The 15,465-nt window shown below is 46.6% G+C and overlaps 1 protein-coding gene across 2 annotated transcripts in view; it reads left to right on the top strand.

The window, feature by feature from the left end:
• The first annotated feature begins 10,949 nt into the window (after nt 1-10,949).
• The window catches only part of LOC310794560 (EF-hand domain-containing protein D2), a 39,656-nt gene continuing 35,140 nt past the window's right edge, over nt 10,950-15,465 (top strand). For both annotated transcript variants that reach the window (XM_083656534.1, XM_083656533.1), the window contains exon 1: nt 10,950-11,153. In XM_083656534.1, coding sequence (XP_083512660.1) covers nt 11,074-11,153 — 80 coding nt within the window. In that variant the 5' untranslated portion in view covers nt 10,950-11,073. The remainder of the gene's footprint in view (nt 11,154-15,465) is intronic.

Below are 15,465 nucleotides of genomic sequence, written 5' to 3' on the forward strand. Positions count from 1 at the left end.
GGAAGCTATCCCGCGGCTCAAGGGAGCTAGCAGGCAAGCTAGCGAGGCGGGAGAAGGAGCGGAGGAACCGGGGCCGGTGAGGGTGAAGATCGAGCGGGTTGACGTTGCCGCTGTAGCCATGGAGGCTGTGCCACAGCCCAGCGGAGCTAGCCTGCGGGCCGAGGACAAAGACGGGACACGGGTCGAGGCGACAAAGGACAGCGGGCGGCGAGGAAGAAAGGAAATCACCCCGCCAAAATTCAACGGTAAAGGCGAGTGGGAGGCATACTGCAAGCAGTTTGAAGAGGCTGCAGAATGGAATGGCTGGACGAGAAGGGAGAGAGCCAGCCATCTCGTGATGGCCCTCGAGGGCGAGGCTACGGCGTGCGTGTCGGCAATAGCTGATACAAAGGACTTGGATGTGGTGATGGGGGTCCTGCGGAGACGCTTCGGCCGATGTGAAGAGCAGGCCATAGTAGCCGCGGAACTGTGTAACAGACGCAGACGGCAGGGTGAGTCGCTGCGTGCACTGGCAACAGACATTGAGACTCTCAGCCGGCGCGCATACAGCCAGCTACCGACGGAGGCGCTGGATGGGTTAGCCCTAAGCTACTTTGTCCAGGCCATCGAGCCACGGAGTCTAAGCCAGAAAGTAACGCTGGGACACCCAAAAACACTGGGAGCAGCGCTGGGGTTGGCGCTGGAGATAGAGACAGTAGAAGGCTGGGACAAGAGCAGCGGCATAATGGAGGCCGCCCCAGTGGTGAGAATGGCAGCGGAGAGCCAGCTACAAGAAGAGCCAGCGTGGAAGACGGCCTTGGCAGAGCAAAGCAACACGGTGAAAGAGCAAGGCAACAGGGTGAAAGAACTGTCCGAGTCAGTACAACAGCTGACAGAACAACTGCTCCGCAGAGCGACCCTGCAGCCCAACCCCGCTCGGCAGCCCACCCAGCGGAACAACAGCTGGGCCAGAGGGAGCATGATCTGCTGGGGATGTGGACGCCCCGGGCATCGGGAAGCAGACTGCCGCCGGAGAGCGTGGAACCAGGGAAACGGCACAGGGCCGGGTCTACGATGCCACAGTCCCCGTAGCCACGTCATCGCAGGGAGGAGCCCACCGACAGCAACGGGGAGGTGGGGCTCCGCCGGGCCCCGAAGTAGACGACATCGCCGGAGCTGTCAACATGCAGAGCGGGCCGCGCGCGATGAACGGCTGCCATGTTCCAGTCTACCTATAGGGGAGATACTGCGCCGCCCTGGTGGACACGGGGTGTACGGCAACGCTGGTGAACGTCAACATGATGCCCGAGGGGACGCGCCTGGAGCAGCCAGCAGCACAACTGCTAAGAACAGTATCCGGTGAGTTGATGCCAATGAGGGGGAGGGGACACGTAATGATAACAGTGGGGGGACAGACAGTGGACTTTCCGGTGTGGGTGGTAGAAATGACGGGACCCTGCATCCTGGGGGAAGACTACTTAACGCTAAACAAATGCACAGTAGACCTAGGAAAAAGCACATTGACATTTGCAGACGGGCCAGTAGTCCAGATGGGCCACCCTCCCACCGTTCCAGAGGAGAGAGCTAATGTAAATAACATCACTGTATATCGCGTCACCGTAGTACATGAGCCCCACCCAGCAGACCAAGCCCCTCCACAAAGCCCCGCCCCTAGCCCACCTCCAAACACTTGCCCTCAGCCAGCGCAACAGGCAGAGGGGGAGAGAGAGAGGTTAGAGATGCTCAGGGGATTGCACCAGCGCCAGAGCGAAGGGTTAGAACCCCAGCAGAGCGATGAACTGTGGAGGGTACTAGAGGAATATAAAGACATTTTCGCCATGTCGGATGATGAGCTAGGCTGTACCCACCTGGTGGAACACGAAATAGACACTGAGGGAGCGCGACCCGTCAGGTCATATCCCCGTCGGGTCCCAGCAGCGAGGAGAGAGATAGCGAACGAAGCTGTAGAGAACATGCTGCGGGCGGGGATCATTGAGCCATCAGACAGCCCGTGGGCGTCAGGGGTAGTGCTGGTGAGAAAGAAAAATAGCCCCAAAATGCGATTTTGTGTAGACTATAGGGGGCTGAACAAAGTGACAAAAAAAGACGCATACCCGATGCCCATCATCGAGGAACTGTTAGACGCCGCGGGAGAGTCATCCTGGTTCTCATCCCTAGACCTCCGTAGCGGGTACTGGCAGGTGCCCCTCCGCGACGATGCCAAACAAAAGACCGCCTTCCGCACAGAGAAGGGGCTGTGGCAGTTTCGAGTACTCAGTTTCGGGCTGTGCAACGCACCAGCAACGTTCGAGAGGTTAATGGAGAAGCTGCTGGGAGACATTCCCCGATCCGAATGCGTCGTGTATTTAGATGACATCTTGACACACAGGGGCACGTTCCAGGCAGCAGTGGGGGCGTTACGAAAAGTCCTGCAGAAGATAGCCGAGGCGGGTCTAAAGTTACACCCAGACAAGTGCCACTTCCTGAAGAGGAGGGTGGAGTTCTTAGGGCATGGCATCGGCGCGGGGGGCATTCGCACCCTGGAAGAGAAGACTCAGGCGGTCATGGAGTGGCCCACCCCCAGAAACAAAGGCGAACTCGAGAGCTTCGTAGGGCTAGCCGCCTTCTACAGGAAATTCGTAAACGGGTTTTCTAAAATAGCGGAACCACTGTTCAGGCTAAAAGAGAAGAACGCAGACTTCCACTGGACGACAGAATGCCACCTAGCCTTTAAAGCCCTCAAGAAAGCGCTGACCGAGTCTCTGGTGCTTAGAGCACCAGACCCCGCCCTGCCGTTCCTACTAGACACTGATGCCAGCAACGGGGGTATGGGGGCCGTGCTGTCCCAGGCGGGGCCGGACGGGAAGCGGGTGGTGGCGTACTACAGCAAGACGTTCGATAAAGCAGAACGTAACTACTGCGTCACCCGCCGGGAGCTCCTCGCCGTAGTAGAAGCACTACGACACTTTAGATATTACCTCCTGGGACAGCCGCGGTTCACCATACGGACCGACCACTCGGCGCTGCAGTGGCTGTGGTCCTTCCGAGAGCCGGAGGGGCAAGTGTGCCGCTGGTTAGAGAAAATGGCAGACTACAACTTCACGATAGAACACAGGGCAGGGGCGCGCCACGTCAACGCAGACGCCCTGTCACGACGACCCTGCGCAGAGAGAGGGTGTACGTACTGCGAAAAGAGAGAAGGAAGAGAGAGAGAGCTCCAAGAGGAAGCTAGGATCTGCCCTAACCACACGGGGGATGGACCAGTGTGCAGGACGCTGCGGATGGCAGAGGCAGCGGATTGGAGGGGCCACCAAGAAAACGACAGGGAGCTGTCACCAGTACTGCAATGGGTAGAAGAGGGCCAGAAGCCGCCCTGGGAAGAGGTGGCAGGGGCCACCGACACGACCAAAGGGCTGTGGGCAGGGTTCGACACCCTGAGATTGAGTAGCGGAGTGCTGATGAAGTCCTGGAAGGAGCCAGCGACAGGAGAGCATAAGTGGCGGAAAGTAGTGCCGACGACGTACAGGACTTCTGTCGACGCTGCGACCTCTGCGCAGCGTACAAAGGCCCGTTAGACCAGTCTCGCGCCCCGCTCCAACAGCTAGCAGCAGGAGCCCCCATGGAGAGGGTAGCAGTAGACGTGATGGGACCTTTCCCACGCTCAGACAGTGGTAATCGATACGTCCTGGTCGCCATGGACTATTTCACAAAATGGCCAGAGGCGTACGCACTGCCCGACCAGGAGGCGGGGACGGTGGTCGACGCACTAGTAACCGGCATGTTCAGTAGGTTCGGAGCACCAGAGACCCTACACAGTGACCAAGGGAGAAACTTTGAGTCACGAGTGTTCGCCACCATGTGCGAGAAACTGAACATTAAAAAGACACGGACCACAGCATTGCACCCCCAGAGCGATGGCCTTGTAGAAAGATTCAATCGAACGCTGAAAAAGCAGTTGGCCATCCTCACGGAGGAGCACCAGAAGGACTGGGACACGCACCTGCCTCTCATCCTCATGGCCTACAGATCTGCCACACAAGAGTCCACCTCCTGCACACCCGCCCTGCTCATGTTAGGTCGAGAACTGCGGACACCAGCAGAAATGGCGTTCGGAAAGCCACCAGATGCACTGGACGCTCCCCCGGGGCGAGAGTACGCCAGGAGGCTACAAGATCGATTAGAGTCCGCTCACAACTTCGCTCGGGACCAGCTAGAGAAAGCAGGGATGAAACAAAAAAGGAACTATGATGTGAGGGCAAAGGGAAACCATTTCCAGGGGGGGGAGTTGGTCTGGGTGTACACACCCCGGAGAAAAAAAGGGCGTAGCCCTAAACTGGACTGTCACTGGACAGGCCCATGCAGGGTCATGGAGAGAATGGGGGAGGTGGTGTACCGAGTGCAGATGCCACTTGGTGGCAAGAAGGTACTCCACCGAGACAGGTTGGCCCCATACCGGGGGGGGTGCACCTTTCCCCCAGATCTCGGCCGCCCGGCGGTTTCACCTAGACAGGCTGAAAGAAGGACTCTGTTTCCACAGAGAGGGGCGTCCGGCCATGACCGGGCGGCCCCCACTCAGGGACTTGAAGGCCCAGAGACACTGCAGGTGGGATCAGCCCCGCAGGCAGATTCACAGAGACTAACACGGCCACGGAGAGAGCCAAGGGGTCCAGGACACTTGAACAACTTTGAGTTGTATTAAAAAAAAAAAAAAAAAAAAAAAAAAAAGAGGAGATGGTGGTTGGAAATGTTGAAATGTTGAAATGCTGTAACAGAAAGTAAAGGATGTGCATGACATGAGATATTGTGGGGGAGGAGATGTGGGAAAGTCTGAGATTGCAACATAAAATGTGGTTGAAAAATAAATAAATAATAAGTTGTTAAAAAAAGATGTTGGGTGTGTTTGGTACAAGGGGGTGTGTGATGTGGTATCAACGTGGGCGTTGACCTTATTGTTGGGCGGGGAGTATGTAGCGTATCAGCATTACACATACAGGGGTGAGCATTGGTAGTGTCTCAACTACAGATAGGAACTGATGTGTGGGAGTGTTGTATTGGGGAACACTATGCTGTCGGAATAATTCCGGGGAGGACTGAGCATGCGCGTCAGTCTCCACACACTGGTAGTAGGGAAGGTTGCTAGTTATGAGCGTGACTACCGCTGAGAGTTGTAATATGACTAACGGAGAATAAAGAACCTTGTACCAACAAGAAGCCTCTGCCTCATGAGTTACCAGGAACGTTACAATATCAACATATGTCACGTATGCAAAATCAGTGTCCATCTCATTGAACTGAATGGTGATGTCAAACAAACCTTATTTCAAATAATATTCCTGCCATACCTCATTTGATCAGGCAAACAGCTTTTTGTGCATTACCGCCACCTACTGGAGTTTGATGTCTTCTTCATAGTGGAATCTATTTACAGTGTTCATCATGTATCCACCCATAGTGCTCCCATTCATAATAACAGATAACTTCTTCTTCTTCTTCTTCTTCCGTTTGGTTTTACGGCGGTTGGCATCCAACATGTTGCATTACTGCCTCCTTCTGGACTAATCCATCCAATGTTCCCCTAATCCATTACAGTCTTGTTATCAGTCCAGTTCCTCTCCAAAAACGGACAACTAGTTTGCTCCCCTATTAAAAACTGTTCCATTTAAATTGCTGTGACCAATTCTCAATCTACTTATGACTCTCTGTTCACTCCTATAGCCCCACTATTCCCCACCACTCCCACTTTATTTTGTATAACATGCAGATGTCTCCCTTTTATTGCCCTATCCCACTGCTGTTGCCACTGTTTAACTATTTCCCTCCATACTATGCTCTTCCCCTCTGATTTTGAAAGTTTGATGTCAATGTCCACCTGTTCTAGTCAAGTCAACTCAAGTTTATTTGTATAGCCCTAATTCACAAGCATGTCCCAGAGGGCTTCACAGTTCTCTGATCACCTCCTTTGCTGCCTTGTCTGCTTTCTCATTACCTGAGATTCCTACATGTGCTGGCACCCACATGAACTTTATAGTTTTCCCCTGCCTATCTAACCTTGAATTAACAAACAACAGTTCGTATACTAAATCTTGATAATTTTTTCCTGCTCCAGTTTTTAATACGCTGCCACCGAGTCACTACAAATGATTACCGTAAATTCCGGACTATAAGCCGCACCTTTTTTCCCGTTTTTTGGCCTTTTTTGGCCCCTGCGGCTTATATAACGGTGCGGCTTATCTATGGATTTTTTCAAAAAAAAAAAAAAAAAAAAAAAAAAAAAAATCTCTTTTTTAGCACTCTTTCTAACTATAAATCCACTTCTGTTTTAATTTCCTCTCTTGCCCTCTTTTCACCACACTGTATGACACTGTATGACACTGTGTGCACTGTAAATAACAACACAGGTGGTGTTGTGTTATGTTGTTTTGTTGAAATGTTAATAAATGGGAGCTTCCTCAAACAGCCATCTCTTTCCCGACAATCCCCTCTGTGCATGAACCCTGACATATGGTAATTAAACATTAAAACACAAAAAAAAAACAAAAAACCAAAAAAAAAAAACCATTAAAACACCCGCGGCTTATAGTCCGGTGCGGCTTATATAAGAAAAAAATAGTCAACTTTGCAGGTGCGGCTTATACACCGGTGCGGCTTATAGTCCGGAATTTACGGTACTTTATTTTCCACCCCTTCCTCCACCCACTCGCTAACAAAATTGGCACTAGTTCAACTGCATAAATACTTAAATAATCTGATGTTCTCTTATTGATCTCTATCCTCTTACTGGGGATCACCACCGCAGCCCCTGTTACCTGTATCTGTGGATCCTTAGACCCACCTGTGAAAATCTGTAAGTAGTTCCCATACTGCCTGTTCATATGACTATAGAATTCCTGAACTAAATCTACCTGTCTACTCCTGCTCTTTATTTCCAAAATTCCCATGTCCACCCTCGCCTCCTTCAAAGTCCACACCGGTCTCACTTGCCACAACACCGTTGCCCCAAACTCTGCCTCATGAATATGCATTTGTTCTGCCACCTTCTTACCTACCCACCCAAAACTTGCCTTCTGAACTTTACCCCTCTCCCAGTAATCCTCCAAACAGTAGGCACACTTCCTTTAGGTTCGACAACAACAACAACGACGACTTCCGGGTCGGAAAATAAACTAAGCATTTAAACGAATATTATGTTATTTTACGACGCTCACAAAGACAAATAGCATATATTATTATTATATGTATATATAAAAAAAACTATATCAGACTAGTCTGTGCAATTACATAAATACACACTGGACTATGCTGTCTGCTCCCATCCCCTTTGCTGGGAGTCTGGCAAGCTAGACTATGCATTTTGTGATAAAAGCATATCATTTTGTACACTTCTAAAGGCATTCCAAAAATAATTGGATATCGGGGCATCATGAATTTGGGAAGAAGAAGAAAAATCTAATTTATGTATTTATTTATTTAGCCTATTTAGCCTGAAAAATCTAATTTATTTATTTAGCCTATTTAGCCTATTCATTTATTTATTTAGCCGATTTATTGATTTATTGCGGCCAAAGCCTGGCAGCCTATGGATATATTTGCTTTTATGATGAGGAATTCAAATGTGGAACTTTAGAATTGCTCAGAAGCTTCCTTCTATCTCACAAATCCAAGAGGTTATGGCAATCACTTATTGAGTCTTGAATTGTGAGATAGAAGGAAGCTTCTGATGGATGTAATGGGCTTCATTGTAACAGTGAAACTCACTGTAACAGTGAAACGCAATTTTATTTTGCATTTTAAAGTAAAATGCATCAATTTGGTGCACTCTGAGGGGAAGATTAAGAGGCTAGCTAGATCTATGAAGAACTACACACATCACTAAATACATGCCTTTTAGACACCACCTCCTCCAACTCATCAGAGCTCTGATATGAAAGCAGGTGACATGAACAAGGCATAGAACAATACTGATGTGAAAGCCAGAGCCATATTGAAATCACGTTGGTTGTATTATTATTATTATTATTATTATTATTATTAGTGTGCTTTATTTTAAATTCAACCATGTTCACTGCTTACCATGTTCACTTCCTCTCATCACCTAACCCTGTATACAGCAGCAGGGACGTGCAGAGAATGTTAGAGGGACAGGGGCTGGCAAAAAAGTTGTAACGTTTTTAGCCAGATTTCGAGGAATATCTCATTTTAAATTAACATTTGGATGATACTTGTCACAGAAAAATAACTCCACAAACTGAATAATATTAGTACAAAAGTTAAATTTGCTGTTACAATACTGTTGTGATATCATTATTTAGTCTTAAGAAAAGCCAAACTCTGTGAGTGCTGCCTTCAGGGACGGCTTGGAAAGGGGGATTTACATACAGAGCGCCATTAGAAATGCATTCAGGGTCTGGAGAGGTCACTTTTTACAGAAATCCGTGGCAATCTTTTGGAGTAGCCTATAGCTTATAATTAGCAACTCAATTAACATTCTCAGCCATAATATGACGGCTGGTCAAACAGTAGCGTATTAAGCATGATTTTTTCAGTTTACCCACGATTTTTTCAGTTTAAAAAGTGGGGGGGACATGTCCCCCTGTCCCCAGTGGAAAATTCGCCCCTGCATGACGTATTCCATGACGTCTCCCACCCCTCCCACCCATGGATGTATTAAAAGAAGAAAATATACCCGTATACGGCTCTTAGTGGCTTCTGAAGATAAAATGCCCCATAAAAAATTATTTGATAATTAAAAGAGTCGTTATATACTTTGAGTGACACCCGGAAAAAATTCACCTGGGTTTAACAGCTGAACAGACAGAAGACTGTCTTCTGGTGGTCCGCAGTGTTTTCGTTCCCCCATAGAAATGCAGCAGTAGGCAGTAGCAGCAGTAGTCGCTACAAGTTAGAGAAAAAATAAGAAGCATGGACATACCAAATTAAGTATTCAAAGATACTTGAAGAAACTTGCCGGATCCATAACATTACGTCTGAACGGAACGCAAGAATTGAGCGGAATATTTTCCTGGAGTACAGCACTTTGGTTCCGGGTCTTCCGCCCATAGCCGAAAGACTCTGAATGAGGTTTTTCCATCCAGGCTAGGGTTACATGTATGCAATATTTTACAGCCATTGTACTTGGAAAAATGAGTAATAATGAATAATATGATAACCTATATCCATGTATCTTATTATATAAAAGGGAGCATGTGGGCAATGTTTGTTCTCTGTTTCAATTTTTGTCCCACTGACGATGTCATAGTGACATCACTGATGATGTTATCAGCGATGTCATAAGATGTTAAGTTGTGACATCATCAGTGATGTCATTCATCAGTGATGTCATAAGAGCAGGTGAGCCCGCACAGCGGGCGAGGCCGTCCAGCGGCCGAGCTGCGTATGCAAGCTGCAGGGCCAGCTCGGCGAGTTGCAGGGCGGGCGAGGCCGCGCAGCGGGCAAGCCTAGGAATTGAGCGCGAGAAGCCTATAATATATCCAGCAAAATTGATATTGAACATTCTTGCAATTTCCATGGACTACTAAAAGAAGGAATCTGTCATTGTATGTTTATCATTTAGGACTTTTTAAGACCTTTCTAATACAACATTAAATGATGATTAATACTGCAGTTTAAATTTTAAGCCCAAACTAAGTGAAATGAAGTGAAAATACGATTCAGTCAGTTCAAAATGTACAGTGAAAAGAAAGACAAAAATATTATCATAAAAGGCATTTGATAATGGCTTTAGCCTAGCCTAGATTAATAGTAAAACAGTCTGAAGCACTAGCCACACATTAATGCTCACAATGATTACAAATACTTAGATAGATAGAGCTTTGTAGGCTATGCCGAGTGTAATATTGATTAGGCCTGTGCAATTACAGAATGAAGTGCAGTTCAATCCTCTGGACCTTATCAAAACGTTAGCTTTCAATAAATAATTGTCTGTACTGCAAGAGTAGCCTTTATTTAAGTAGCCTAGATAAAAAAAACAATTGAGATGAGAGCCAAAGTGGAACGTCACTTCCTGCTTCAGCACTGTACCAGAGATTTTCATCTGCCATGTATTTTCCCATAGACATTTCGTAAAATGCTTATAAAAATAGTTTTACTTCGTCAAAGCAAATGGTTCAGATATATTTAGAAACAGGAGAGACCACATAACATTTCACTCAGACCAAAACGTAAAAAAATCGCAGATTTAAAGAAAAACATTTTTCGATGTAGTTTTTTTAAGTTTTGGTCAGAGTGAAATGTTCTATCTATCTCTCCCGATTCTAAATATAGCTGAACCGTTTGGTTTGACGAAGTAAATCTATTTTTTTATTAAGCATTTTACTAAATGTCTATGGGAAAATAAAGGGCGGATGAAAATCTCTGGTGGTTTAGCCAGAGCAATCTATAAGAGAGTGGTGTCAGCGGAGGTCCTAAATGTGTGACTCAGTAGCCAATAAATAGCCAGGAACGAGGTTCGTGCTACTTGAATGCTAAAATAAAGCTGATAATATACAATTTGATTCTTTAAACATCTGACCCTTTCAAACTACATCACAAACTGTCCATTTTGCTGCAACTCGACAGCGCTGCTTAAATCCAGAAACTTACTTCCGGGAACTCTTGAGGGAAAAAACTGGTTTATTGGAGTGAACGGAGAGATGTCGCGACTCTTCTATATACATAGTTCTGGGTTTAGCCACTACCACGCCCACTTAGGAGACTGGTCAGCCAATGAAGTGTCATACAATTGACAGACAGCCAACTACAAGCTGATGACGACGCCAATTTATTAGGAGACCGGAAGAGTACACTTTCTTACTATTTGTGGAGCCTGTGTGCAGTGGGGTGTCTCTATATATAAGGTCTCTGGCACAGTCAGTCAGTCAGTGTAAAATGGCAGACGAGCTGTCCTCCAAGCTGAACCGTCGTCTGCAGATCGAGGAGGGAGGCGAGGCGGAGCTGAACGGCTCGGAGCCGGACCGTGCTGAGCCGGACGCGGACACGGGCCTGGAGCCGGGCCGGGGCGCAGACCCGGAGCTGGGCGCGGCGCTGCAGCGGCGGGGCGAGCTGAACGACGGGCTGGGCGAGCAGCAGCAGCCTAGCATGAAGGTGTTCAACGCCTACACAGAGTTCAAGGAGTTCTCCAGGAAGCAGATCAAAGACATGGAGAGGAGCTTCAAAACGTGAGCAATGCTCTTTTCATGCTAAAACCACAACAATATACAGTGGAATCATTAGCAATGTCTAAAACACACACACACACACACACACACACACACACACACACACACACACACACACACACACAATAACACGGTGGAATAATAATAATTAAAAAACAACACAATAACAGTTGAATCATTAGCAGCGCCCTTTTAATGCTAAACCATAATAACAATACAGTGGAATCATTAGCAATGCGTTTTTAAACAAGGCTGTGACAACCAAAGTGAATGTCACTTCCTGCCTCTCTCAGCGTACCAGCCTCTTTACAAAATATGGTGAACGGAGGCAGACAGATGTTACTTTTTTGATCACGTTTGTGCCACGGGGTAGCCTACACATGTTACCATGTTTGTCATTGTAAAAGATAACTAACTTTGCAGGTCAAGAAAGTCACCGTTTGTGGTAAAACTGTGGCACTTTAGAGACAGTCGGTCTGTGTGGGAAGTACGCCCACAAAATGTTATACAGCTGGTGGGGTAAAACCCCTCATATATCTCAATGGGCTGACTCACCAAAGGATGGTGCTGCGCTACACTACAGGATTGGGGATTCTAGAGCAGGTACATAGACATCTGTTCAGATGTGCGTTTACTGCAGGGGTTAATCGTGTCTGCCTGGGCTGGGCTAGCAGCTAAATGCTACCTGTGCTGAATTGGGAGAACGGGGGATTTACCCCACCCTGACCACGCCCCCAGCCAGCTACCCCAGCGTTTTTGGCGAGACATCGACTCAACCTATTCACCTTATGTAGCCACGCCCATTTGATCCGGTTGTGTGGCCGTATCAAAACTTCCGGCTAAAAATAATAATAAAATAAAATAAAAAATGGCTGCGCTGCTCTAATATCATCTAACTCTGAATTAACTAATAATTTAGCCAATTGTATGTAACATACCAAATAAAAGCAGACGGCAATGTCTAAGAATGCAACGCCATGTAACTGGCTCGTTAAGTCTCGCATTCCAGGGAATTACGTTAACGTCTGCGGGTCTTTATTGACGTTAGTGGCTCGAGCGCTCGGAGGAGAGACAACTATCTGAAGCTTTCTTTGTTCGAGTCCAGGTATGTTTTACAAGAAAGTGCTCGTCATTGTCGACGATAACGTTATCTGACCTGGCTAACAGTGGATACTCGCTTGCTTGCTGTGTACCGGCTCAAAGTAGTAGGCTACGTTCTTTATTTTACCCCTTCACTGTCCGCTCCAAAAACAACTCTCTTATTTTGTGCAGTGACCGCCGGAAGTGTTAAAAGGACCCGGAAGAATTTGGCCCACTGTAAGGTCTGAACATAAGGTGAATAAGGCGAATCAGCGTGACACCACAAACCCCCCGGAAATGCGGAACCCTGCAGCAGTTGACAGGGCTGCGGCGCTTGATGTAAGCGTGGGTGAGGACCGCGTGCATTGTGGTCCAGTACGACAATTGCATAAAAATAACTAGATAGATAGATAGATAGATTTATGTATGTATTTATTTATCCATCCCTGGAGGGAAATATCTGCGTTACAGCAGCAGTTTACATCAATGAGAAAGAAGAAGACAACATAACGTGTAATAAACACACACACAATGAGGTGGGTGAAAAATGAAGAAAACTTACATATTTACAAAAGTACTACAGCGCTTTTACATTGCAATGTGCATTTTACATCAAATAATCTACCATCGCATAGTTGTGAAGTTGTATTAGGCAAGATGTTTAAAATCACACCTATTTTAGCAGAGTGTTTGGTCACTGGTAGGAAATATCCTCCAAAGGGGAAGTGAGTAATTAAACTGTTAGAATGAAATACAATGCGTCTAGTACAAAGTTCACAATTCTGCTCTCATGATAACCCTACTTGAAGGGCTATATAGGTTAGTTATTTGTTTGACAAATGGAACTATTTAAAATGGAAAACATTGCATCATTTTTCAGTTTGAGCAGTCACTCCACACAGCATCACATTTTGAATAGAAGCATGTCTGTCAGAGGAGATGCACATCTAGTCTGGTAACCAGCCGGTCACGTGAACTCACATTTCATTTCGTTCTTCGTTTCCGTCTGGCCTGAAGTCTTCACAACAGTCTTTGCAGTGGGCAGAAGTTGGGCGGGTGTACTTGCCTTGACAGACAACTCCTTCAGCAAATCAGCGTTGGATCCAGTCAAAACCCAAATCCACTCGAGAGAACGGCAAAAACCTTTTGCAAAAAATATTTTCTGCTGAGAAACTCCGCTGTTGCATACTCCTGTACTTGTTTGTTGTTATTGAGTCTATTTCTGCAATAACTGCACTTTATGGCTGTTTAAACTCGACAAACGTTAGGCAGACAGGCAAGGAGGCGGCCATTATTGTTTTGCTAGCGGCATTCCTGATTGGCCGGTTACGATGTCAACTAAGAGGCGGGTCGTAGGCTTGCCGTGGTAGTAGGTGTTACCGGTGTTACACGGTGGGGAGGCATACACCGATTACATAACACCTTCAACTCCGCCCGCTCGTGCCAGTTTCAGCATGCACTCAGCTGCGCTGGTGTATAAGCGCTCCCTCTATCCTGGCTGTCTGAGTTCATCATATCTCTGGTTAGACAGACCAGCAAGTAACGTTAGTTGTACATGTTGTGAACACAATCACTCCTCATACAAATCTAGGTAAGACCCTTATCTAAGCCTGTGTGTATTCTCTTGCCACTGACATCTCTGGAAATGTGGTTTTAACAGAGCTAAATCTCCGCTAGCAATACTGCTAATAGGTTAGCTAAACCTCCGCTAACATTGATGGTAAATAGTTAGCATTGATGACTTGGCTGTGATAAAAGCACATGCAGATGCTACTCAGCTATCATCATTGCCTGGCTTACTGCTGATTGCTGGTCACGTTAATCCCATGGCCAGAAAAAAAATCTCCATATTTGTCGCTAACGACGTTAAGTTTCTTTTCTCCAGGAGGGGAGTCTGTCTGTCCCCAGTGCCTAACGTTATGTGAGGCTGACAGTGTGAGCGCTGAGAGCAGCAGCAGGGATGGGAGGGGAGGGGAGAAAGGACTGTATGCAGAGTAGTTTAATTTATAGACCGACAAACGTAACCGCTCCAAACTATTCTCCGTGGTTAACGTGACATCTCTAGCACGCTTGTGTTGGTGACTATCTTGACAGGTGTGTCGGACTGAGAGCAGTTAAATTAAAAATCCCGACCGTGAGGACTGCTGAGGAGCTCTGGAGTTTTTGATTTTTTATTTTTTTTACAGTGTCGCCGGTAACACCGGTGTTGTCACGTGTTTATTACCCGGTGGGAAAATGTCCACACTGTGGCATCCCTACAAAGAAGGAAATGAAATGTGAGTTCATGTGACCGGCTGGTTTAACAGGCTAACACATATCCAGGAAACTGTCAGGAATGTGTTTTTCACATGGAAATATAAAGAACATCTTCCTGATAAACATGCTGGACCAGTGACATCACTGGTCCACACTTTAACACTCAATAACTGTCAAATTAAATGACAGACTTCAAAACCGTTTACAGTTTTCTGATATACTACTGATGTTCTAATGATACAAAGCTGGTTGAAAATGGGCGGAGTGTTCCTTTAATGGGGAGAGTCATGCTTGTCGTCCTACATACCAGAGACATTTCTACAATTGAGGATGTTGGGTACATTTTCACTTCCTCTTTGGCAGGGCAGTCTAAAGTACATCATTTGCTTCCTGAATACTCAGACAACTCATTAGACTTGGTTCATTTGAGCCATGGTTTGACTCTAAAGTTCAGCAGTCATGCAGTTGTTATCCCCCATGGCAGAAACATGAAAAACGGTCACAGAGAAACTTTCTACCCTACGTTTAATATTCGGCTTTCTCCAGTCTTTGTTTGTGTTTGTGTTTTGTCGAATAAACTTTCATCTTTGTCACTTCGTCATCCCCCCCTTTCCTGGCAGATCTCACTGGCTGATCAAAGTCGTCAAGTTTTCAGAGTGGGAGGTACAGTAGGCCCAGGCGGGCTACAAACTGTTTCAGGGGAGGCTCAGTCAATGGAAGTGACAAAATATTCCATTAGTTATCAAAAGGAGATCACTGTGTGTGACTCCCAAAATCAGAAACAAATCAATGCCTTCAGACAGAACTTTTCATTATGTGTTTGATGTAGTCTGAAGTCAAACAGCAATATCAGGCTATCATGATTGATTGATTTTTATTTAGCGCTCAAATAAAAACATACAATGTTAATAATAGGCAGTTCTGGGGGTAACTCATTACAAAAGTAACATATTACATGTAACATATTACATGTAAT

This window comes from Poromitra crassiceps (assembly GCF_964638095.1).
Source record: "Poromitra crassiceps genome assembly, chromosome: 20".
In the NCBI taxonomy this organism is placed as follows: Eukaryota; Metazoa; Chordata; class Actinopteri; order Beryciformes; family Melamphaidae; genus Poromitra; species Poromitra crassiceps.